General features: G+C 33.9%; 2 protein-coding genes across 5 annotated transcripts in view; one reads left to right on the top strand and one right to left on the bottom strand.

The window, feature by feature from the left end:
- LOC120345456 (inosine-5'-monophosphate dehydrogenase 1-like) overlaps positions 1 to 26,930 on the bottom strand; it is a 149,280-nt gene that overhangs the window by 76,424 nt on the left and 45,926 nt on the right. The window lies entirely within an intron of this gene.
- LOC120345942 (coiled-coil domain-containing protein 171-like) lies at positions 845 to 26,522 on the top strand. 2 transcript variants are annotated; one of them, XM_039415545.2, is made up of 30 exons: positions 845 to 1,058; positions 1,582 to 1,695; positions 2,942 to 3,119; positions 3,931 to 4,043; positions 6,089 to 6,285; positions 7,961 to 8,081; positions 8,513 to 8,673; positions 8,866 to 9,019; positions 9,925 to 10,012; positions 10,742 to 10,854; positions 11,117 to 11,221; positions 11,924 to 12,076; positions 12,813 to 12,925; positions 13,363 to 13,444; positions 14,103 to 14,291; positions 14,745 to 14,861; positions 15,153 to 15,295; positions 16,809 to 16,910; positions 17,707 to 17,861; positions 18,426 to 18,557; positions 19,169 to 19,280; positions 19,923 to 20,019; positions 20,987 to 21,122; positions 21,851 to 22,014; positions 22,247 to 22,321; positions 23,478 to 23,623; positions 24,432 to 24,513; positions 24,611 to 24,673; positions 25,261 to 25,419; positions 25,767 to 26,522. In XM_039415545.2, exons 1-30 carry the CDS (start codon positions 936 to 938, stop codon positions 25,929 to 25,931), a joined length of 3,852 nt encoding a protein of 1,283 aa, XP_039271479.2. In that variant the 5' UTR covers positions 845 to 935; the 3' UTR covers positions 25,932 to 26,522. The 2 variants fall into 2 exon arrangements, with proteins under 2 accessions (XP_039271479.2, XP_039271478.2); XM_039415544.2 differs by having other exon boundaries at positions 25,261 to 25,425.

The following is a 26,930-nucleotide window of genomic DNA, read 5'->3' as shown; positions in this document are numbered from 1 at the left end:
GGTACCGTAGCCAAGTACGGTAGCGCCATGGTCACTAACAAAAATAGTTGCAAAAATTTATGACCAAGTTGTATTACAGAATAGTTTGCAAAAGTCAGTAATCACTAATGTAGACCAAGAAAATACAGATATCTAAATACAGAAATAATTTAGAATACGTTTGTATTTTACAGGGTCATATGATTCCCAGATTATTGCAATACACAAATACGATTGCTAAAAACTTAGTCATATTGAATTAGTGAATAAAGCCAAACTTTACTGATCAAGATTCATTCTTTGATAGCCATGTGGCCACTACTGCGCTACCGGTAAGTCATTGCAGCATTGGCAGATTGGTGGGATCATATAAAATTTTCCAGATAAGAAAACTTACTAATCCAAACAAAATAGCTAAACAAATCATCAATTATAACAGTGAGTGCAAACCGCTCCTTCACGAGACAGTCTGGTTCTCCATATCGGTGTAAATCGGCAAACAATCTTTGCGCAATAAACTAAAAGGAAGCGCAAACAAAAACGTCACCATTGGATTTCTCAAAAAATAAAATAATCCAATTTACCTTGAGAAAATTTTTTTTAGAATGGCTTTCCAGAGTTTTAGCAAAAAAAAGGCAATTTTGACGTGACGAACACGGTCAATTAATATTATTAATACTGTAATAACACAAGCATGGCGCAATCTGACGCATCTGCTGTATTTCCAGACTCGCTCGTTTCAGAGACAAATAGAGTGTTTGTTTTATTGACCAAATGTCGGGCATCTTGGATTTGGAGAAATGTTCCCTAATGTTCACCCTTCTATCATAATTCCTGGTATTTGCCTTATATATCATTTTTTATTTCTGGTTGATCTTTAAAAGTTCATTCAAATATATATGTAGTTGAAAATTATTGCTATCGGATGAATAAATTGCAACACTTGATATTTTAAAATGGATGATTTGAGACGAGCATCAGTACTGTCGAATTCCAGCTCAGTGTCTATTCCAAATGAGAAACGACATATTAACAACTATACGACGAATGAAGAATCCTGTAAACGGCTAAAACTTCAGGTATTTTGGAATGGATCTGCTGATATTGTGGAAATCAGAAACTTTTCAAAATTACCAGTTACCACTTTAGGCTGTATAAGAATAGTTATCAATAATCTTTTAAACGTAGTATTTTTGTTTTTTACATTCTTCGATGCCTGAAATGGCTTTTCTTTAAAAAAGATTAAAATTCATTTTAAATAAGAGAAACAATTACTTAAAAGACTGTGATATATTAGAATCCAGGATGTGAAATGCATACAATAAAATTTGATCTAAAACAATTTGATTTGTAATATGAAAATTTATACAAGGTAACCCAAAAAATGGAACCTTTTCCAGTTTAACAGGACTGAATATAGACTTGTTACATTATCCAAAATGAACCAAAGGAAATTAAGCCTAATTTAGTCAAATGAAATAATTCTGTTTTGCATTATTTGCAACTGAGCGATCAAAAACTTCATTCGATAAAAGCAATTATTTATTTATAGTATGTAATTTGAATGGTCATCGGTAAACATTGTCCAAAAATTTGTTCCAGATAAAATCATTGAAAGATGAAAATGATCAACTATCTAAGGAACTGTCCAGATTTCGTGATAGAGCGCTGAATTTTGAAGATGATAGGGTTGCTATGACAACAGCCTTCAACAAGGTAAATAAATGCACATTTCAAATATTCTCTTAAATTCAAGGTTTGAACTAAACTCAAGTTGAATACCGGTAGGTCCATTTTTGTATTGGGAGTGAAGTCATTCACCTGTATTGTGGAATGTAACTTTGTATTGCTGGGGGTAATTTGAAAATATTGTCTATCCCAGGGGTCGGGAACCTTTTTGGTCAAGAGAGCCATAAAATATACATATCTTCAATTGCATTTCCGTGCGAGCCATATAACATTTCTTCACTTAATCAGGCCTGAAATGTTCACTCAAAAATCAACACATACAATGTCAATATACATTTAATGTGATTTCTGATGCTGCATGTAGTCGCTGCGGGCCTTGAACGGTTGCTCACCTGCAGCCCAATGTGGAAATCTACGATACTCATCACCCTTTTTCGTTTAGGCATCTCCGTAGTGTTTTGAAAACTCTATCGCTCTGTGATGTCACGATATATGTTCCAGAATCCCCTTGTTTGTCACAATGCCTGTCTGGTAATTATCTTACATAACATAGACATGTGCTGGACGCGCGTTGGGACTCAAACGTATTGGGAATTTCCTGCCAAATTTGGCTATAAAAGAATTTGAAATCTCGTAACAATAGTAAGCTTAGTCTTGGGATATTAGATTTTTCTGAGAGCCATATGCCGTCACCAAAAGAGCCATATATGGCTCGCGAGCCATGGGTTCCCGACCCCTGGTCTATCCTGTAATATTTATTTTGCAACAAGTTCACAAATTGTTATAGGGTGTTGAAAGGTTACGACTAATATTTTTTACTTCTCGTTTTTTTTGGCTAACAAGTCAACCCAGCGATTATTAATATGAGGTCAATTTTACCACTGGAAAGGAGTGGTTTTTGCATATTGCCGTCCAATAGACTTAAGCAGAAAAATTGTGTTCACTTTTTTTGGCCATTCGCCAGTTCAGCACCTATGTGCACTCTATTGATTCTATTTTAATAAACTGACTTCAGAAAAGAGAAAAGGATCTGAGCTGTGCAATAAGTCAACCACAGAAAATCAGCACAAAAATTGGCTCCACAAAATCAGCTTATTAGCTGGACAATATGGTATATTGTGTTTCAATTGAAATGGCTAGTTTCTCAATAAGAAAAATAGAAAAATTATACTTTTTGAAGATTCTAAGAATAATACTTACTCTAAAATCAATTTTGTGGGTAAAAATGTATCATACTATTTTATCATGTAATTCATTGCTTGATAAATCCCAGGAAAATGCAGACAACATATCTCAGATTGCAAGGCTTCAGTCTCAGCTGGAAAAAGGCGAAGCTACTCGACAAGCACTTGAATTTGATTTGGCGGTTGTGAAAAAGAAGTCTAATGATGTTTTGAGAGCCACAACACAAAGAGAATCATCACTTACACATGAGAATAAATCACTGGCAGGTAATTTGAATTGGCTATGACATATATTTTGGGCATCAATTCTGAAATTCAAATCTTTCAGCATGAATAGTCATTAATAGTTGTTTGTTGAAAAATATTTTCTACGTAAATTTTTGAGTAATACAAATGTAATATATTTTTAGTATAAATGTGAGCCAATAACAATAACATGGAGTAGGCTACTTATTTTAATTTATTGCTCTTATCTGATTTAGCATTTATCTAACATAAAAAAGTCCATTGAATTTCTATCAATTAATTTGTGTAAAAAAGAAAATTTGGATATATGTTTAAGTTAGCACAAGCAGTTTCGTTTTCTTACAACGAGTATATTTCAACTATAGCAACTATATGTTGGAATTTTAAAATAAAAAAAATTGAGATAAATCAATTTGCCACTTGTTTCTTTTATTTTTATCAATAAACATTCATCCCCTAATCTTTGGGTTTTGGGTTGAGGTTAATTATTAATCAATAATTTGAAGTAGAGATAATGGAACTAGGAAGAAATCAAGCATGCTTCCAAACTATATATAGGATTAAAAATCGTTCAATTTGAATGATTCTTGAATATTTAATAACATTTGAAAAAATTTAAATTAGGTATGCTCTTTTAGTAGGTTCACTTCCAAATTTACTATTAATGAATTTATTCAAATATCAATATCAAATCAAATATTCAATATCAAATATGCTTAGGTTATATTTGCCCAATTGGTGAAATAGAAAAAATCTCTGAACTTGAGGTTGAGGATATATCAAAGTTAGAAATAAGTACCGAAACTATCCTTATAAAGTGAATCATTTTCAGCTGAAAAGTCAGCTCTTGAAGTGAAAATAGAAGATTTAGAGAAAGCTTTACAAATTGCACGAAGAGTAACAATGGAAGATGAGAAAAGAATTGCATTTTTAATGGATGAGAAGGTTAGCCAAAATTTATTCTTTTTTTGCTTTATACTGCAGGGTGGCCCGCGGGTCAAATGCAGCCCATGAGGGAAAAATGAAGTGCCAATTTTGAATAGTGTGTGGCCCGCGAAACGAGCTTTTAATTTAGTTTAATTTCGTACATGAGAGTAATTCCAATTCCTTTGCCTTTCAAAGCCAATACCTCAGCCCAATTTATTATCTATGCCTATGACGTTACAAATGCCATAACAGCTAGTTTGTGCGAAGCGAACAATGCATTTCATAAGATCAAGAACCAAAATTCTTGTGCCTGCAACTACTAGAAAGCCTACATTATATAAAGGTGTGGCCCGCGGTTTCACTCAGTTAATTGTCTCCGAACCTCCTGTATTAATAAGGGTTGCACACCTATGCTTTATCGCAGGGGTCACCAAACTACGGCCCGCGGGCCGGATCCGGCCCGCGACGTCATTTTATCCGGCCCGCGGCGTCATTTTATCCGTTCCGCAATAACACGCAAAAATGGCATTTTCACGAGCATCGTCGTCCTTGTTTATTTCGTAACATTGGCCAATCGGCGAGATGCAGGAAAGTGACGTAATAATAGGCCTTTCCGCATCCGCTCAGACACTTTTGTCACCCTGACTGATTTTCACTCGTGGCGCTTGCTTTCGACGAAACTGTTTGTTTTTCGTGCTAAAATAAACGTCGAATGTGCATTTTGTGCTAACAGTACTGTAATCCCTCGCGTACTGCTCCAATTTCAAAAGCCACACTAACTTTTGTACTGCTTTAATGCGGATATTCATGTAGGTATGTTACAAAAAAATTGAAGTTCATCCGATTTAAATAAAAACTAACGGAGATATCGGAATTTTAGTACCGCCCGACAGCCAATTTTTCCCATAATGATTGTATTACTTTTTTGATGGGAACTGTACTAAATATGGAAAAATAACACATATCAATCACTAATCTTTCGATGTGCGTCACATCTATGGTATATTGAGATAATTTCAGGATTTTATTCTGGCAACGGTCATTGATTGACACCGCCGAAAGATCGTCGCAAATAAACGCTGGAGTTGTGCATGATAGTTTGACAGTGGTTCATTGTGGGTAATAATTAACGATGTTCTGATTGTACGAACTTCATAAAAATTGGTAAGTATCAAGTTAGACAAGAAATACACACGTCCATATAAATTTTATTGGTGTCCATAGACAATATCAATAATTTGCACTACGTATAACTGGAGCGTAATTTGTAAAAGCGTCGAATGTTGGGAAATTTATGCGCTAATGAAAAAATTCAAATTCCAGATAATAGTTGTTTATTTTATCTAAATTATGTCAAAATTTCATAGAATTCCAAGCTACAGCAGGCAGTCGTTTTTATGAGCGGTATTTCAACACGGCGTAATGGTACTTAGCAGACGTGATGCGTACATTTTTTGCCGCGGATTTTGTAACATTTCTAATTCATGACAGCAACGTTTTGATAACAGCTAAACTCAGGATAGTTGTCTAGATATAGAAATCTTGTTAATTTTTTTTCCTAGGATGTTCTCGATCTATATTCTGCGATATTCCCAACATTTGTGAATTTATTGTATTGCATTGACAAAAATATTCATCCGGCCCGTTTCAACACAATTTGAGTCATACCCGGCCCGCGGTCAAAAAAGTTTGGTGACCCCTGCTTTATCGCATGGAATTTACTCATTAAAGTGTCATCATTTGCATAATAATTAAGCAACATAAAATAAGCAAAACAAACAACTTCCAACACAATAAATCTAAGAAAAAAATGTTCGACTGAGAGATTGTGACGATGAGATTGTAACTACCGGTAGTTGTGCATCTCCTTATTATCTATTTCAATTTTTATATACATGAACCTGGTAAGAATGACTCATGAATTATAAAAATTATTTAATTTCAGATTTTGCAATTAGGGATATTCATAATTAAAAATTCTATGAATTAATTATCCAAGCATTTGGAAACTTTCTGCTGGATGTTATCTTATTAAATTATTTTTGAAAATAATTAATTCTCAGAAACAAGTCGAGTCTGACAAACTTGCATCCGAAGCAGTTTTGAGAAGTCATCATGATAAATTAGTCGGAGACAAACAGATCAACAATGCACAGATTGAAGAGCTAAAAAAGAAAGTTAAAGATTTGGAAAAGAGTTTGATCAGACAAGAAGATGAATTAAGAAAGAAAATCACTGATGTCCAGGTTTCAAGTGAAAGGTATCTTTTTCGCGGGTGTCTCAAAAATAGACACACTTGTCCCATTTGTACCACACTTGTCCCCATTGTACCACTTATATCCCAATTGTATAAATCCTATTTTATATCTTACTCTAAGTTGCAAGTTTGCAAGTATTATATCCATCCTGACCCAGAACTTGAGTTGTATATCTCTCCTAAGCCGGGACAGTGGAACAAGTGTGTTACGAGTGTGACACAGCGTTTTTGATAAACCATTTTTTACCTTGTATTCATTTTGTATGGCATTAAATTTGGCGCTCCAGAAGTATGTGTAACAATATAGAGAAAACTAATTTTGTTCGCCTACTTTACATCAAGTTGTGTAAAGGGACAGAAGCCTATGGGCAGAGGGTATATTCACTTGGATAACACAAACAGTCCCCGAACTTGTAATAGAACTAAAATAAGGAAAATCGAAACAAAATTATGTCCTAACCCTAACCTGGTACACATACTACGAGAGTACCTCAAATTCTATAGTGAAGAATACTGGCAATGTAGGTAGAGAAAGATGTACCAGCTATCTCAACAAAACAATTTAATTCTTTGTATTCGTTCAATGCCCGGTTTTGTGATTTTAATTGTGATGGTCAGTCATCTTGATGACTGATTAGATCACTTTTCCCTGTTCCCAAAATATACAGTATACCATTGATTCTTGATTCATAACATTTTTTTGGTGTTGTTTCAGTATTTTAAATCTAATTCCGATATTCTTTGAATTCCCAAAAATTTCTAATAAAACATATGAGCTATTCAGATTTTTAAAAATCATTCGCGTGGTCCAAGCTTCACGCAGTGATAGATTTTTCTGGAAGTACTACTGCAAACAAAATAAATTTATTGATAATGTTTTTATAGTTAATTCTAACATTGTAAAAACTCAACCATACTACATCAACATCTTTTGATGAACGTTTGTGAAGTTGTTTTAATTGGTTGTTATTTGGTATTATAAGGATTAATGATGACAAAATGTTTTACCTGGAGTTTTATTCATCTCTTCACCTGATATTATTATTCTTCAAACTTCAGTTGCTTGTATTTATCATACCGTAATTGTATTGTTTCTGGTTGTATTGGATACCGAATGTATATATTTGAAGAATATTTTGCTATTTATTTTTATTTGAACTTGGCATATTATGCAGTGAAGTAAAATGTATTACATTCGTGTAGAAAAAGATCCCGAATAAGAAAATATATCGAATTCAAATATTTAAATCTTTAATTATTAAACAGATCTTCGTTATAGAATATTATTCAATATGGCTAAACTGATATTTTATTATATCAGTTGGTTGCACACAGGTTCAGCACATCACAACAATATGAACAATGTATTTTTTCTACTTAATTCCTTAGGTTTCCAATACGGCCATATTGTCACATTGTGTTGAATTGTTGAAAAAGGCACACCATCACATTGTTTACTACCCTGTTCGCTAGATACAGGTTCAATTTTCATGGGTTGTGGTTTTATCGAACAGATTTGTAGACTAGACACTCATACTGTTATTTTTCTTAAAGCTTTCTTCATCAACCATTTTATGCATTAGAAAAGTTCAACCAAAGTGATCCCACTTACTCTTAGCTGGTTGAGAGTTCTCGAATAGTATGAGTTCCCATTTAGCATGTTCCCATGTTATTTCAGGGAACAACACGCTCATTCTGAACTTCACAATCTCAACCTTCGATGTCATGCATTAGAAGAAAGTGTTGAAGCAGAGAGAGCAGCTCATCTTGAATCAAAATTTAATGCTGAAATAATACAGGTATTTGATTTTTGTGTTGTGTCCTAATTCTAACATGGAGAGAAAATGTTTTATTCGGAGAGAAATGCAATGCAACATATCCGACTAATTTCGATTGATCGTGAAGCTGTTTCTGGTCTTGTTTGAGGTAACACTGAAATCTCTTTTAAAAACTCCTATTTCAATGCTGTGCACTTTTTAAAAGATTTTTGGTATTGGATCTATTTTGGATGGAAATCGTGCTACAAAGCAATATCTTAACTGCGAACTATTCGAATTCACCAAAAAATAAATTGTAGTTTTGACTCTCAGAAAGTCTCACAGTAATTTTTTGAATAGAAGTAATTTTGAATTTCCTTCAAACTAAATTGGACATCCCTAGCTGTCATTTAAGTTCTGAGAGGTGCACGTTTCAAATTGTATAGCTATTTTACTTAAATATTATATTTCAGTTGAAACATCAAGAAACTGAGACTGCACTTTCAAATGAAAAAGAACTGAACAGTAAACTGAAGCAGGAGTTTGAAATCGCTACAAAAAAATCTAACGAACTGGAATCAGAAGTACAAACAACAAAAGAAAGCGCGAATGAAGCTGACCAGAAATTGGAAAAGTATGAAATTTCTAAAATTTTTATTTAATTTTGGAGTCTTTCCCTTCGATAGAGGTCATCAAAATTAAAAATTGCGAAGTCGTGGAGGCTGCAATACCGGATGTGTTTTTATGATATTCAAATCCTAAACAATATATGGTGCTTCAAAATTTTTATTTTCTTAACTCCATATTCTGTTTCCTTTGATGTTAGAACAATGCAGGTCTATAGTGATGTAAGAAAACAACTTGAAAATGAACTGTCTGAGAAAACTAAGAAATTAACTGAACTTTCTGCTCAATTAACAAAACAACAAGAAAACTTTGAATCGCTGAAAGAAGAATTGAATAAAACAAGGAAACGACAGGTTTTAAAATTTTAACTCTAAAGTTTTCAATTTTGTGTTTTCTTATCTATGACAGGCAACTAACCAGCATTGATATGTACGGTCTCTTTTTTTATTTTATCCCGGTGGAGAGGAAAGCCGACAAGATAGTCTAATCACATTGCATACTTTGACCTCTCGCCAGGTTACCAGTCCATGTCGGGTATGAGATTCGTTAGTCAGTTATTTGTTTTCAGATGCATGGACTTGATGGTGGAGGAAGCCTAAACCTGCTAACAGTTACGAGTCCAGCAATTCTCCTGCACATAAATATCCCCTACAGGATTCAAACGAACCCCCAAAGCGTAATCAGTGGTGTGATGGCGAGAGTATTCCTAATGCTTAGCACGGTGCGCCGAACGGCCAGAGCTATATTTTTGAAGTAACCAGAATCTGTCATGTTTTCAATTGCCTCTCCTAATTTATTACGGTACATCCTATGTGACATACATGGTAGAACTTCTTTCTACCTGTTATGACAACATACCCAGGCCCGAATGCACTAACCGACAAATGCTAAATGAGTTCTTGGAATATTTAAAACTATTGACTCATTTCATACAACCGAAATTTTGATAGCATAGAAAATTGATTTTTCACTATGGCACAAAAATTCCCCAAAATGTATTCTCATTGTAAGTCTAATCTTAAACTCTAAATTTTAGAAAAAGATTTTATGAACATTACAGTTGACACAGTTGCATATTAAAATTGCCAATAGTACTCAAGTAACTACTTTATTTTTCATGTTTAAACAAGTTTGAGCTTGCCTGAAGTACCGGTATGTATGATATCATGTAACATTTCTTGTAAGTCTTTTTATTTACATACTTTCCATAAATATTATATATATTTGTTCAATTGGGTACTCATGTCTTTTGTTATAGATTTACCTAGAAGAAACGTACAGTGGAAATATGAGAGAAGTTGAAATGCTATTGGCTACTTATTGTAATGAATCATTAACAAAACCAAGTACGTTTTTTTTCGGACTTTACCTTTCTAGCGCGGGACCAATCAATCTTAATTAAGTATCACTCAAGTTTAGAAAGGCCTTTTCTTTGCATTGTGTTAAAAACGTTTCAATTCATGAATTTGGAACATGTTCGTCACCACTTTTATCTAACGTTTTTCCATGACTTTCACTCTGAACAAGGAATAGAACAAGCATCCAAGGTTGGTTACGTGGGTCGTAACCAGTAGTGGGATTCAGCCGGTTCGCACCTGTTCTATAGAACCGTCTCACGAAATTTTATGAAATCTGCGAACCGGTTAGCATTACATGACTTTTTGTAACAGAACCACCTGGAAATTCGACGTTTGTATGATCGAACCGGATGACAAAAAATTTGAATCCCACCACTGGTCGCAACATATTCAATGGCGTTTTGCTGTTATCGACACACAAATTTTTGATGATGAAATGCCTTACGGTGTGACGCATTGCGCCTCTAGCGTACTGTTTTAGTATAAAGTAAACTCCCCTCTGTTAAAAAATTCCTAGCTGCGCCTCTGCCAGCAAAATACTGATATGTGAGTAGCTGCTATTTTTGAAAGGTTTGTAAATTTTTTGGTTCTGCATTGCTTACCCTGGGTGAGGGGATGAAGTATGAAAGAAATTTTACATTAAGTATTTCATTTGTATTTAAAATATTCATATATAGTATAAATTATATGTTGCAATATTATACCATTTTTTTCAAGCTATTCCGAAGAAGAATGATAAAAACAAGTCTGTGACACCTGACCCTAAAATAGTTTTGGAAAAGTTGAGAAAATGCTTACTTGCATTGAAAAAAGATATTGATGATTTACATGTGAGTTTCATATGATGTTGAAGCCTTCTACTTAGCGATAAGTGTGTAACAATCTACTAAAACCATATAAGCTAGCATGTTTTACCACAAACCAAATGAATTTGAATGAATTTTGAATGTTTCCCCGACCTCTAACCCCAGAAAAATTTTGTCGTATACTTCACTATTACAAAAAATTTTCATTAATATTGGTAATATTTTTTTGGATTTCTGTTTAAATATGAGACCATGAAAAATTAATATCTATTCTTAATAAATACAGAGAGATCTACTTTCCAGTAAATCATCAGAAGAACAAATGCAAAAGGACTGTAATATCTTCAGAGATCGTGCCCTAACAAGGGAAAAAGATTTGCAACAATCACAGGTGTTGCTTTGCATTCATAGTATATTTACATGTTGTTTTATATCTCCATTCATAAAAAGGCTCTTCTCAAGCATCTACCTTTACTCAATAGCTTCTATGTTTGTGAAGATGAAAATCTGGCTTTTGCCGTAAACTCAATCGGTTGAATGCTCGTTTCATTTGGATATTTCTTCAGCTAACAATATCTCTTTCATCTGGGTTTCTCAAGCTGTGTTCCGCGAGCTTCTTCAGAGTTTCTCAGGACAGAAATAGAAATTGGTCGCCATAGCGATCCGATCTCTGCCTTACTTCGGCGACTCTGCGTCTTAAATTTGTCTCCCAGCTGGCAACAGACAGGCCTTGCCAGCATAGGGTTTTCATTACTGTTTAATATCGTCGACCGTCGGCTTGATTTTTCAATTGTCAAGTTTACAGCAAACTTTTTTACCAAATTTACTCAATTCACGGTTAATTTAAAACTAAAAAGATGCTGTGATAAGCCGGTTGTGCAAGTTGATATAAATAGTAAATCCATCACACAATTTTACCTCCGAATGTTTTGGTATTCCGGGAGGTGATATAAAAAGCAGAAGGTGTTCTGGGACAAAATAGTTTGAGAAACGCTGATCCAGAGAATAGACGAAAACACATAAGTTAGTTTTTCTGCCATTTGAAATATAGACCTTAGCATTGAATCGCAATCTTGATAATAATTTGTTTTAGCATGAAATAATGAGCTGTAGAGCAGAACTCGATAGTACCCGGACAAAACAATCTGATTATGACAGAGAATGTGATAGAATGAGAAGAGATCTTGCTGAGGTTACTGGAGAATTAGAACAACAAACACACAGATGCAAACAATTAGAAGAAAATGTAAGTTCTTACTGCTTGCAATTAACCCTTCAATAAAACTTCACTCGTGGCTCTTCAGAAGCATATTCCAGCATTTTATTCAGCATGGTGACATGAAAAAGACATTGTCAGGTCATTTGCCATGTATGCCAATTGGCAAATATTTGTGGACATTTTTTTTACTTTGTTGTTAGTAGAGGGTTAAATTCTTTATCATATTATTAGACTCGATGTGGACGTATGGATCGTTTTTAACTGTGTTGTTGTGAAACAATAGCTTTTTTTTTAACCATAGGAATAGTTGCTTTCACACTTTCAGTAGTTAAAGCTTGTTGTTGTCGCCACCTGCTAGGATCCAATAGGATTTGTTTTGACTTCGAAGTACTGTGTGAGTGTGATGACGTCATCCAAAATTAAAATTGCGCACTGTGCCATGGTTTCGTGATTACATTACATTTCAAGTTGAAATTTTGGAATTAATACTTTATACTACACAATTTTTTAAGTCCTAATTTTTACATGCCAGACACTTTCGTTCTGAAATTCGAAATAAATTTAATTTCCTTTATGATTTGTTAATTCCTAGTAGAATCATGATTTTACTCGAAAATTTGGCATAAATCATGATTTTGCTGCAAAAGAGAATCAATATGAATATTCAAAAGCCAAACTAGTTGCAAGACGATGAATCTTCTGATATGAGTATGCTTTCTGTTGTCTGTACTGTTAATAGTGTTGTTTATCATCATTTTTGAAGGCAAGTGGTCTTATGGATCGTCATAAAACAGAAATGGAAGCACATATGTCTTATTTACGTGAACTTCATCACGCACTTGGACCACATGCAAGAGGAATCACATCATTGACAAAGTAATCCTATGTTCATCTCATTTTTAATAATAATATTTAGTTCATGGTCCACTCTTCTGTGTGTTATGTTATTCCAATAATTTCTTATTCGAGTCGAATATCTAACAATGTGTATTTAACCAGAATTTTTAGAGGGACCAGAATCTTCCAGGTTCAGAAATTGCATGGGGATTTGACCCTGTGAACGTTTTATAATATATAAGACCTTGGTAGGTTTCCTCTGACTTTTTTGCATGATTTCACACATAAGCTATCTAAGTACAAGTTCAAATGCATTTTCTAGGGCTATAACTAGGCAGTTTATTCTTGGCTTGAAGACATTTAGATTACTTTAAACTTGAAATGCGTTTATACACCTTAATTATATTCCTCTAATTGGTGTTTTATGTCTAAATAACAAGCAAGAAGCATCAATGACAGCTTATACTTTTTTTCAGATTCACATGGGCTGAGTTTTCTGTTGGAGTCAGAGAAGGAATTGACTCTGTGTTGAGTAGTCTTAGCAGATATAAAGAAAAGGTATGAAATTCGATTTTTGAAGGTTTTTTGTATGATTGCTCAAAGTAAGGCCTAGTACAAATATCTATAATTGTCCGCACCATTGATAAAAAAGTTTTATGTATCAATTGATATGCTTAGATATCAGCATAGGCACCTGTAAATAAAAGTTTATGCAAGACCAAACACACTTCTAGTCTACACTGCCATGGAAATGTGAGCAAATTCCCAAGGGTTTTTATATAAGCATTTTCTTCTGCACTAGGCCTGTATGAAAGAGATGTATTGTTCATTGCTAAAGTGTCCTCATTACTATCAATCTGTCTGCGAGGAAGAATGAGAAAGAATAGCTGATAAAAGCATAGCAAATTTTATGTTATTAATTTTTATTTTTTAAATCAAGTGCTCAAAGCACAGTTATGCACACTTATTCAGAAATAAAGGAGACTGATCTTTGAGTGAAGAGGGGCGACCCCTGAAATGGCAAGAGCTGCTGAAACTATTCAGTATATAATGTACTGAAACTATATTACAGCCGTTTATTACAATAGGTGTCATAAAGTAAGCAAGTCAAAGACATATTTCACATCTGTGCTTATTTCTATTGTAGTGTTTTATGTTGCGAGAGTAAAAATTTCATTCAACGAAAACTTGCTATAAAATATTTTCATGAAACCAGAACGTACAGCAAGAGACTTCCGTAAATCAACTGGAACGAACGTTAGGAGAAATGCAGCGAGAACATGAAGCATCTGTTGATAGATTGGCTAAACAATGTCGTGAGAGAGAAGAAGAAGCACAAAAACAAAGAAAACAATTGGAAGATCATTACAATGCATTACTAGAAGAAATGCAGTCAAGAGCTCAGGTGAGAGTCTAATTTTGAAAACATGGGTCCAATATGATTGGTTGGCAAATGTCCATGTCCATTGAGTTTAGAAACTTGGTTTATTTTTATAGAAACTAGATTTCAAATTTCCCAAAGATTTTGAGTTCTATTTCTGCAGTTCTAATTGTGTGCATTATCTTATCTTAATCTTCAAGCTCTGACTCTGAGTCTATTTTTTTCTTTGTTTTTTTATAAGTGTACTTGCTTTCCTAAAGAGGTAGAATTCCATATGGGTTTTGTCATTAGTACATCAAGAATATGTTCTTCATTTTTCATCATTTATTATATGATGATGAATACTACATGAAAAATTTAGCCATGTAAAATTCTGAGTCTTTTTAAACAAACTGAAATTGTGTAATATTTGTAGATGTTGTTTTTGTTATCGATTTAAATATATACATATATTTTATTTTAATTTATTTATTTCAGAAATCACAAGGTTTATGTGACGAGGCATGGGAACGTATCAGAGCTGGTGATGGAGTCAGTGATGCATTGCATGCGGAGTGTTCACAACTAAGAGGTGAAAATGGAAATCTGCAACAAGTAAGTATATTTTAATGTAATACATATTCACATTTTAAAGAAACAAGCAAACAACCGTTACATCCTGTTAAGCATTCTATTTTTTTATCAAATTTCATTCTTATTTGTAGTTTATGTAATTGCCTCCAATTCAATGATTGTTCAAAACATCAATGAAAACGTTTTCTTACAGAAATATAGATTGGTTAATTAGATATATAGGCTTGCTATACTGCTTCTCATATTTTACACTTCAACTGTTAAGATTTCATGTAAGGACAGTGTCACTGTTTTGTCTCTTTCTGCTTTTAGGAACGTAATGCACTCACATGTGCTTGCTCATTATTACTTGGATCTTTATACCCTGCATTGAGATCACGAGATGATCTGGCGAGACAGCGTGATTTGTTGATGAGAATTAATAATGATTCACTTATTTTTAAGAATCAGCTGAGGTGAGGAAACTTTGACGTGTAGATTTTAAGATCTTTGTTTTGAGGGAATTTGTAATGTACAAATTTATTATAAGGGTTATGTTTACTTACGATCATGAGGAGCATGGGCCAATGTTTTTCTTATATACTAACAGAATCAACTTATTACTTGCCACACTTCTTCTCTAACTTGTCACACTAGTATATGTATGCCTTATGTTTATTTTTTTTCCTTTATTAATTCATACCATCTTAGGAAATTGAAAATGATATGCATAACCCAGGGGTGGGCAACATACCGCCCGCGGGCCGGACAAGATTTTGACCGGCCTGCTGACTGTATCCAACCACACTGTAATGTGGTCATACGCATCATTCATGAAAGTTGCCGATCGCTCTACTCTCACTGCACTGTCAGTGCGAGCTGGTGAAATAAACAATTGCCTTTGTAAACAAACAATTGCTTTAGCACACTTGTTAATCAAACAATATAAGGTCAGAGCCAGTGGCGTAGCAAGACTCTCGTGCCCCCTCTCCCGCAAAGATATTTTGTGGAAATAACCCTAAAAACTCTCGGACATAAGCTAAAACAACGCTTTTTTTATTTTGTCGAAAAGCATAACATGTCGCTATTAAAAGGCAATGGTAACCTAAAATTTGCTGTTTATCTTGGTTACTTTAATTTTTTTCATACGTGCTTCCTCTTCTGCCCTTTTTCTGCGATTCTGTGCGCCACTGAGAGGTTTTGCTTTCGACATCATTCTGACAGCCTTCGTAATTTTGCCGGTGCGATCAAACCACAAGACGCCGAAAATCGACGACTCCCTGGCATTGTTACGTAACCAAACGATTTGAGCAGAACTAACATCAACGTTAATAAGATGTACAATACTGGTTTTGCAGTGCAACTTTTGGTTTTGCGGCTTAAATTTCTAAATTCTAACCGCTTGGGCCTCTTTGCGCTGTGGGCCCTCCTGCGACCGCGGGGGTTGCGTTGCGGGGGGTGGATGCTACGCAACTGGTCAGAGCAGAGAGCGTTGTAAACATTCCTCACTACTGTTACCAGTTATATTTGGAATCTAAATATAAAAAGATTTTAGAAATTAGATTTTATATCAAGTTTTATTAACCATGGAATATCCCAAAAAACGTAAAGTTGACAGAGTGTCGAGCATTTGACAAAGATTGAATATCGAAGTATTTTTTGTAATAATCCGGCACAACGAAGGCTTTATTTTTTTACATCTGGCCCGCCGACTAGAGAAGTTGCCCACCCCTGGCATAACCCTAAACATTACAGTCTTAACAAATATGCTTGTATGAAGCAGAGTTTATGTGAATTTATGAAATATCAAAAATGAAATCATTCACTGTTTTTTAAGTTACTTCAAATTAACCGGACCAATTGAATGAATAATTTTTGATTTCCACTATCTGCCAACTTCACCTATTCTGCCATACAAATTTAGAATTTTATTTGCTGATATGTTTTATATAAATAATATGATATATGCTTAATATTCCTGAATTACAGAATATTAGTTGAAACATTATCTGAAGAATTAAGAAAACCAGATCAAGAAGAACCAACCCCGGCTGCAGCTTCTAGTTTTAGAAAAATACATCCATTGATCAGGTGCGTTTGTTTATAATTTAGCAGCTTGAATGAATTGCATCAGATTTTTCCTTTTGCTGAGTTTTTTTTACAGAATCTGAGTCTAAGTTTGGAAAAATTGATTTGCTAGAGTTCAGGTTAATATTTTCTACAGAAATTCAGAGTATTCCAAACAGTCTATTAAAGAAGGATTCAGCACACAAAAGATTTTATTATCAAAACTTCCACATGAGTTCAAAGCTTGTGTCCAATTCAAAAGTTTTTTTTCAATTCTGAGTATTTTTTCAACTCATGGTTGATTGCAAATTCTCTCTCAGGCAGATGGCAGATGATACAACTGTTTAACATTACAATGCTTGTATGTTGTTGTCGTTGTGTTAAATTTTATATTATTTTCAGCTCTTTGTTTCGTGCTTCGTTATTTAATAAAAAATATGAAAGTATGATACAAAAATAAAGGCTTAATATATCTGTAACAGTATGCCATCTCACTTGGAATGATATAAATTGCAGCAGGCAGAAATGTCCTGGTCTTTAAAAACTCTATATTTACTTTCATATGGTTGAAAGTGGTGAGTTTAGATGAACCAGGGCTTACTAGCCTGGGACCTCAGGTTGTAAAAATTTCATGCTCAAGCTTCGAACTCTGATAAAATCGAACAAATTAACACAACTGAATTTTGAGTTTTTGTAAACGAATTTGATTTTTTTTATCCACACTAAAATATTGAAAATATACTAAACTCCACGTTCTATTTTAACCAACGTGTAAGGCATTTGGCAGGAAATTTGTGTAACTTTCCTATTTGCTGTCCAGGTTTCGAGTTGCCGCTGTCACTGTGCTTGCTGCAAACAGACTTCGTATTTTTGCTCAACAATCCAATGTTACAATGTTTACGTGCGATGAATCATCTGCAAGTTCTAATCGTGTGTTGGTTGTTGCTGGTAAATCTTCCAAATCATCTAAAACAGGTTCGATGTCTTTTGATTCACTTATTCATTTACGATCAAATCAATAATTTCATGCATTTATTGGTTATTGGACACAAAGTGGAGCTATGGGTCTCTTTGTTATTATGTTGCTGTTTTTGTTAGTATTTTTTCTTTTCTTCTTCTTGTTGTGAAAAATCGCCTCTCATATTGACTACTGGATCAATTGCTTTGAATTTTTCAGTGGTTAAAGATTGTATTATTTTGCTAGAGGGTCATTACTTTCTTTGATATAAAACTGGGACCTCCTGAAGTATGCGCACCAAGATGACGCACAACCTGAACTCAGGTTGTGTACCAGGTTAGGGTTCAGGTTATGCGACATCTTGGTGCGCAAACTTCAGGAATACCTAAAACTGTCTGTGGGCCTTATGTGATTAGTTTTTCATTTCAAAATTTTGTGTGATAACATCTCGGAAATTAATACAAATTATTTTGGCGGTACCGGTACTGTGAAAGTCAAAGTATACTACTGCTTCGCTTTGGTCCTCGTGTCCAAATATTTGAGCATAGCTCTCTTGTTTACATTAAGGATTATATTTGCAGATGTTGCACCTGAAGAATCGCAGTCTGACAGTGCAATGCAATGGCTTTGTGATCAACGAACTGTGCATGTTGTCAGAGATACCATGTGTGGATTGGTTGATGCGCTTGATAAAAAAACTGGGAATAGAAAAGGTACAAATTTGTTAAAGGGAAATATTTCAAATTAGGTTTACCGAAATTGAATATCTGTTGATGTTTCAAATTTTCTATATGACGTTTTTTTATTCCTCTTAGAACAAAGCTCTTAACTGATATTCACGGGGCGGCGCTCCAGAAGTGTGTGTACAATTATGGAGATAACTAATTTTGTTCAGCTACTATACATCAGTTTGTGTAAAGGGACTGAGCCTATGAGAAGGGGGGTATATTCACTTGGATAACACAGACAGTCCCCGAACTCGTAATAGAACTAAAATAGGTAAAATTGGAATAAAATTATGGCCTAACCCTACCCTTGTAGTACATAACACTATGGGAGTACCCATGGTCCTACTATGTCTTGGAAGGGATGTGATATTTTTGGTTTAATCGTTGCCCACCCAGACCAGCTGAGTTTGGAAACGTTGTACTGGGCAATCGCACCCGGTAAATTATTCGAACAGAAATATTGAACCTTTCCATTAGCTGTATTCAACAATATTACTTCTTAAGCAGATGTTTATTAGGTTGTTAAAATATTTTGATAATATACATTTTATTTTCGCTCTAACTAATCTTATTTCTAAATGCTTATCTTTTCGAAGGTTACATGTCGAGAGCAATTGTGAAAACAGCTAAGAATTCATTTTTGAATATTTTACGTTCCACGCATCCAATGTTTTCTTCGCTCGTGTATACAACAAATAATGTTGTCAGGTGATATTATTTATGTGATGTTGACTTTTTACTGCCATCCTATTTGTAAGGGGATGAACTTCCCTGCTTTATTTGTCATGAAATTGTCAGTATGAAATGAATACTTGGTTGCGCTGCCACATTTTAACCATATGACCGATATTGTGTTCTCTATACACTGCAACTTAATTTTTAAATAATTTCAGTGCGTAGTTTATACTTATAATGACTTGTAGTCAGAAACATGACTGGGTAACTGTTTTGAAATTCTGTTCAAACAATTGGATTTCTGTTCTTTTTCTCAGAGCAGGCTTCATAGCCAATGGTATTTGTTGGTATGATAACTACCATGAAACATCAGCCCAATTGTACTGTCGCAACTGAACCATGATATGAGTTTTAAGATCAAAATTAAACTTTTAATTGTACAAATTAAGCAAAAAACTTATATTATATTAGAACATGATATTGAAAAGAATAAGCTGAAAACTATAAGTTTTATTATTTGTATGAATTATTAGAAAATTATAAATGTGTAACAATAATTAGATTGTTAGGAGCTGGAGTAACTAAAATTTCTGGTAGCTTCACCTCCGTTAAGAAATAGAAAACTGATCCAAATGATTATGTAATAGAATTCTGTTGTTTTAAATGTTTCTGCAGGGAACGTACCTCACTCATCTGCGTTTTATCTGAAGGATTAGAACGAATTGTCATCAAATGTAAATTGCAGGAACCAATCAAATTATATTCTGCTGAGGTGAGTAATTTAACATGTCTTATATTGTTATCCAAATACCAGTATATCGATTTAAATAAATCCCGGATTAAGACAGAATTCTATTAATGTTTATGAAAACTTCCAGTTCAACCATGCAGGTGATGTCAGGGTTTGACATGGTTGGAGTTGGAACTAGAGTCCTTATGGCTCTGAGTCTGATGTAAAATTATCCAATGGTTTCACAAACACAGATGGCAAAAACCGAATAATTTAGTATTTCGAATACATTCTAAAACAATCCCTTCGGATATGAAATTTATAATATTTTTTTGAATGGGTCTGTTCCAGAAAGGAAATTCTTCGAGACCATTGTAAATTCTAATAAATCAAATTTGTTTATGCAGAATATTTGAGATGAGGATTATTTTTAAATGTATTCTCCATTTTATTTCGTCTGTTTTCTAATTTTCTGTTCATCATAAGATAATAAATTCTTGGGACAGAATGGAGTGTTCTAAATTATTCGCAAAGTCAAGAATTTACTGAATCGAATATAAGCAATCTTGAATGTAATCGAATATTCGATTTGTTTTGGACATCCCTGGCTTCAGCTCACTTATTTATAATGTAAAATGACAAAATGGTACATACACATTTAAAGATCTCGCATTTTAAAAGTGAGATTCTCCAAACATCGACTGTATGTAGAACAGAAAAATTAAGCGTACCCAGAATTTTTGATGTCTTTGTGTCTAATGGTGTCTGCAGTGTCTGAAAATTCATATTTGTAATTAAATTTTTAATAAAACAATTCATATTTTCTATAATAAAAACATGAAGTTTGCTAAATTTACTGTGACATAACTGTTTATGAGGTAAAATGACTAATTTCACAGATAGAAGCGAATATTATCAATTAAATAAATTTTCACTTCAAATGTCATTAAATTTGAACATCCCTGCTCAGAATCACATTCCACTCTGCTAATCATGTTTTGTATTCAAGAACTCACTGGCTATACTTCAACGTCATTTACTCAATTTCACTGAGAGACTTCATGCAACTGAGGTTGAAAAAAGAAATCTAAGAAGTAATGAAACAAAACTCAAATCACACATCCAACATCTTACAAAGAATAAAAGTATGCGGAGATATGTATTTTTATTCTTGATGTATTGTCGCATTTTACTATGTATTTGAAGAATTTTAATATACTGGGTGCTGTCCTTGTGTTTTATACATATACATATAATGCGCTTTTCCAACTTTTGTTATGGGGAATTCACTACTTCGTAGCTTTTTTTTCTGATCTCAATCATTTGAACTGTATTTAGTCTTGCATCAATCAACATTTATTGGTGCATAATTTTATAGTCTCAGTATTGCATATTTGCAGTATTGCAGTATTGCATATTGGCATATTTTTATAGTCTCAGTAGTTCTTGGCTTTGTGATTGCCAGTCCCTTGGCTCAGAGATGAGTTTACTTCTGATTTAGTGAACATAACCTTGCTTTGAGCAAATAGCCTGGCTTACTTCATGTTGTCATTCTGTCTTTACAAAAACAAAAAAAATAAAAACAAATAATTCTTACTTCAAAAACAGACAATTTGACTTTCATAGAAAGTCACCACTAAGTAGTAGAATGACAGCATCATCATGTTATTATGGTGACACAAACAAACTATTACTTCAGTAATTTTTAACAGATTTGTGGCCCAGCAGTGAGTCATGGCCTCCTGTTTGAGAACATGGTGGATTAGTCTAACAACATTTTGTCATTTAAAGGGTCATCGAGTGAATTTCTTGTTGGAGATTGTAATCTAACCTGAATACATCCATTCTGATAATTGTATATCTTTGTTTTTAGCTGATTTAGAAATTGCAACTGATGAAATCAAATTGTTACGAGATCGTGAAAATCATCTGGTTTCAAGAAAACGATTCGATGGCGTTTGCTCTGAATTAAATGCTGCTCTTGAACGTGAACAGCAAGCACAAAAACTTCTACATGAACAAAACACAAAATTACAGGTCATTATAAATACAACCACAAATTGAAGTAAAAATTACCAATTGAGTTGATATTGAGTCGCAGTTTATCAAAAACTCGAAGTGACTCGAGTCATCTAAACCAGTGCTTCTCAACCTTTTTTAGTTTGTGGACTAAGAATTTCTTTAGTTTCAGCACATTTAAATGAGGAAACAAATTTTCAACTTGTAGTATGCGTGAATAAAACAAACTTATCTGTATCTGTCATTTCAGGAGTTGAGTGCTAAACTTGATGAACAATGGACAGAAGGAACTGAAAAAGAGAATACATTGTCTCATGCAGTATCGGTATGTTGTGCAACAATATTTTCAACGCCAATTATTTTTTGCAAATGTTGTAATTGGCCGCTTCATTCAAGGCTGTGGAATTGGAGAAAATTTACAATCGTCTCTCGACTTCTGATCAAAAAAATTTTTTTTGACTACGGCTTACGAAAAATTTTAATCTTTACCTAGAGTTCCAAAAATTTTGACACCAAGTTTGAACTCAAAGAAAATCAAATTTTGATAACAAAAACTAACATATACAAGCCTTATTTAATAAATCCTTAGGAACTTTTATAGGAATTTCTATTATCCCCATTAACCCTTTCCGTGCAATGGGCACGTATACGTACCCACGACAAAACTCGCTAGATTGCGGCGGGTACGTTGATGTACTCGACTGTTTTATTTAGCAATCGGTCGCAAACTGTTGGTCTAGTTTATCCGGGTTTTAGTTTATTGATAAGAAGTCTTCTTCGAGATTGACATAAGTGACGGTAAATCTCGCTTTCATTTACCATGGGAATTTTATTTGCGGCGGAACGAGGGAGTGTTTTTGAAATTTATGCAAATTTCGATGTTTTTTGGGTGGTAATAGAAGACATATTATCCCTTCCATCTACCAAAGTATTTTGAGTTAGATAACGAAATTGCTACAGCAATATTATGTTATTGTTTGCCAACCAAGAAGCGGTAACAGTAAAGGATTTAGCGAATATTTCTATTTTTTATCACGGTTTGAAGTTTCAACTATCCGGTTTGTGACTCAGACCACCCCTTTTAAAAAAAATTTTTTTTTTAATCGCCAATTGCAAGCTCTTTAAATAAGCTTTCCAACGAGCCGTCAGTGGGCAGCTGAGGATCATTACTTTTTCCTTAGTCAATCAATTAGTTGTGGGGGTACAAATGCATAAAGTCGGCGTAGCAAATACGATTATTTAATAAAAAATAAAAATCGCATAGGAAGGGTTAAAGGTCTGTAATTCAGATTTCCGATATCGGTGACTTCAGGAGGAAGTTCATAGTTTCATTGCCTTGATCTTGTTGGCTTATATATCTTGCATGAAGATTCTTGCTCACATTTACACGAATATAATCATCTGATTCGACATCCTTATTGATGATTGTTATAATAATTTTGAGAAGTATGTATCTCCAACCTTTTCTATTCTATTTATAGAGCCTAAATGAAGTAAAAATGGAGTTGAAAAGATGTACACAAAGTAAGAGACTGTTAACAAAAAAAGTCATGATGCTTGAACAGGAAAGGGATAATCTTGGTAATAAAATGTCTGATGCCAAAGAAGCGTTGAAGAAAGCTGCTCGGTAATATTTATATTATTGATTCTTTTTTGATGATTGCATTCGCTTACCTTATAAACGTTACCCAAGGTATACAAAATTGGGTGCTCCCGAAGTATGCGAACCAAGATGGCGGACATCGGAACATTACATGGGTAACAGGTTAGGGTTAGGCGATAATTTTTTTTCCAATTTTCCTTATTTTAGTCCTATTATCAGTTCGAAGAATAGCCAAGAGCCTCCCGTAGTATTTATACCTAAAATTATGGCCAAACCCTAACCTAGTACACATATTACATTCCGATGTCCGCCATCTTGGTTCACATACTTCAAAAGTACCCAAAATTGTGCATTTCAAACGATTGGAAGTTGGAACAAAATTTCCCAACCAGAAATGAATTCCTCCCTAAAGAGTTTTTTTAAAGAGAATTTTGCAGTTCTTGGGTAGAAATTTTGCTTTGTATGTGCTGTAGTATTACTATTATTTTTTAGTTTTATTACTATGATACTCTTTTCTGCCCACATTATGAACTACTTGAACTGTACAAAAGCCCGAGTTTGCATTGTACATAACACTATAGCTTGGGATCCATTGAAGATTGAATACACAAAATAACGGTTTCCTACTGTGTAATCTATAGTACTTTTCATGAATAGCGAGGGAGGAATAAAGGGGTCTAAAATAGGTGAAGAGAGGAATTTACGAAAAAAAGGTTGCAAACCACTGGATTGAAATAATCCACTCGTACAAACCCATTGAGATCCTAATTGTCTGTAACTTTGTTCAGCATGCCTTTAATTTTATTTTCCAACTTGCTTTTATTCTGTCTAGTGAGAAAGATTCTCTTGCAACCTATTTTCGATCTGTTGAAAATTTATTGAAGAAAACGTCTGATAATCCAGCGGAACTTGTCGTGAGTGAATTTTTTTCCAAATTTGTTATTACTGGTCTTAATCGGTAATTTCTATAACCCAAATTATCAATTACAAAAATATTGTTTAATATTTTAGGATTCAAAACTACCAGGAAATATCTCAAAAGACCATGCTGGACCAGACGTCATTGCTGCTCAGGTTAGTTACACTGGTTGAATACATCTATGTTTCTACGTTGAACATTGCAGGATTAGACTCGCTATAAGAGCTATCTTGAAGAAATATTCATGCAGTCTTTCTCACTAGGAATTCAAAATAGTTTCAATACAGATTCTCCTCTTTTTAAACTGTATTCATAATACAGTACATGTATAATTTGGAAAATATCTAGGCATAGACCAGGGTTCACTTTCTCCATGTTACTTCTTAAATTTTTGTTCTTGATTTTAATTGAAAAAAGATAAACGCTGTGATTTCCAACAATTAGCAAATCACTTCTAATTTCTATTATAAATAACTTAACAGTAGTAATATAACTGCTTTGCAGGCAATACATTTGTTCAATATTCTAGTATTGTGAAATTAAATAATACGGTGAGAGCAGTCTCGAAATTTCCACCTGTTTTCAATGTAACTTTTTTTTATCACTTTCTGTGTTTATGCCACGTCTGATAGTGTTATCATGCTTCATTTTAATCGTTGCCCAATCAAATAACCGTATGTTAGCTCAATTACTTTAATAATTTTTAACTTTCCTACAGTTATTCAAATGACTTTTTTGACAGCGAGCTGTTCAATCATTTGTACGCGTACAATCCAGTGCAGTATCACGAATAACATCTCTTGAAGATCAGATCGCATCTTACAGATCCCACATTAATGCTTTGAAACAAGAACTTCATGATGCTTGTAAAAGAGAAAATGGATATGTTACTTTGTCGGATGTAAATGTAACCTCATTTTCATTTTGAGCTTAGTGGACATTGAAATAGTTTTATGATAGTTGATGAATTTTTGTTTCTGTGATTGTTGTTGCGGAGATAAAAATTGGTTTTCACCGCAACTTGTAAACCAATCTTTTTCAAAATATTTCGAATTTTTGGGGATGTAGTTTTTCACCAAAGTATTTCGCTTTCACTGAAAGTATTGGCAATAAACGTTCAGGCTTAGTCAACTCTGTTGTACAGATTTGCCACTGTTCATTTTTGAAGTTATAATTTAAGAAACTAATTTTAGTGCCAGTAATAAGTTCCGCAGAACAGATTTTTACCATTTTTTTTCCTTTTCAAAGTCTCATATTCCAACAAGAGATACTTCAGTGCATATGATGAATGGGAGAAACAATATGATGGATTGTTCAACACCAAAAGATGGCGATTTCAGACCATTGAAAGGAGTCATTGCGGATGAATCTTCTTACAGCTTACCTCAGATTAATATGAATGGAGAAAAATAGTGTGCAAATGAATACTCTTTGTGGTTCACCTTTCCTACTCGAAGATTAATATTGTTTGAAGTATATATACCGGTATACTGTATAATAGATTCTTTTGATAATAGTCTTGTTAGACCCACAGAGTATTACATATTTATATTTTCCTTTATTTATACTTAGAGAGATGTGTCATGCCTTTATTCATCTAATATTCATTAAAAGATCGGCAGTAGAGCATATTTGTGGATAGGATAGATATATACACTTGAATGTTATTCAAATTTTTACACACGGAAAAGTGCCGTGTGTGAATTGAAATGTATCATGCATCTAGCGAATGCTTGGATGCTAATAGTTTGGGCTCATGCGAATCTTTTTCTTTCCGAATGCATTCAGTTAATCAGGAATGGAAGCTCACGACAAAACATAACTGTGTGTTGGGGAACCAAGTAGCATATTATTATTATTTTTAGTTAGCTGCTGTGAATATTTTGATGCTGGATGAATCTATTCCCAATCTAACTTTTTTATATCCTTGAAATTTTATGTATCAAATAATATATTGTTGCTTTAGTTTAGATTAAAGTTTATATTTGCAGTAAAATGTTCTTACATTTGGTTGTATTTTTTATCGGATTTACCAACCTCATAGCTCCACACCGCCATGGGGGGGAAGTGATTCTTATGTTTGATTAAACATGAATAAAAAAATCGGTGCATTGAAGCTCCCTCTAACATGGTGCACCCGTTACCCAATTCAATACTTTATAAAAGGATCGAGTACTTAAATATCGACATGGTTCTGATTCTTCTGCCTATAAGTATGTCGAGTTACACGAGCCCGTCGAGACCCGAATTCCTCACTAAAATACTATTCTTAGAACAAATGGTAGTTTTGCCATTGTTCAGAACTGAGACGTTAGGTAGTTTACCTGATAAAAATACATCAAGTCTCAGTTTAGAACAGGAAGAACGCAAATAGGAATTCATTATATATATTTAAACAGGATTTACTCAGTG

The sequence above is a fragment of the Styela clava genome, chromosome 8 (genome assembly GCF_964204865.1).
Source record: "Styela clava chromosome 8, kaStyClav1.hap1.2, whole genome shotgun sequence".
NCBI lineage: Eukaryota > Metazoa > Chordata > Ascidiacea > Stolidobranchia > Styelidae > Styela > Styela clava.
This window is presented reverse-complemented; position numbering and strand designations above follow the sequence as displayed.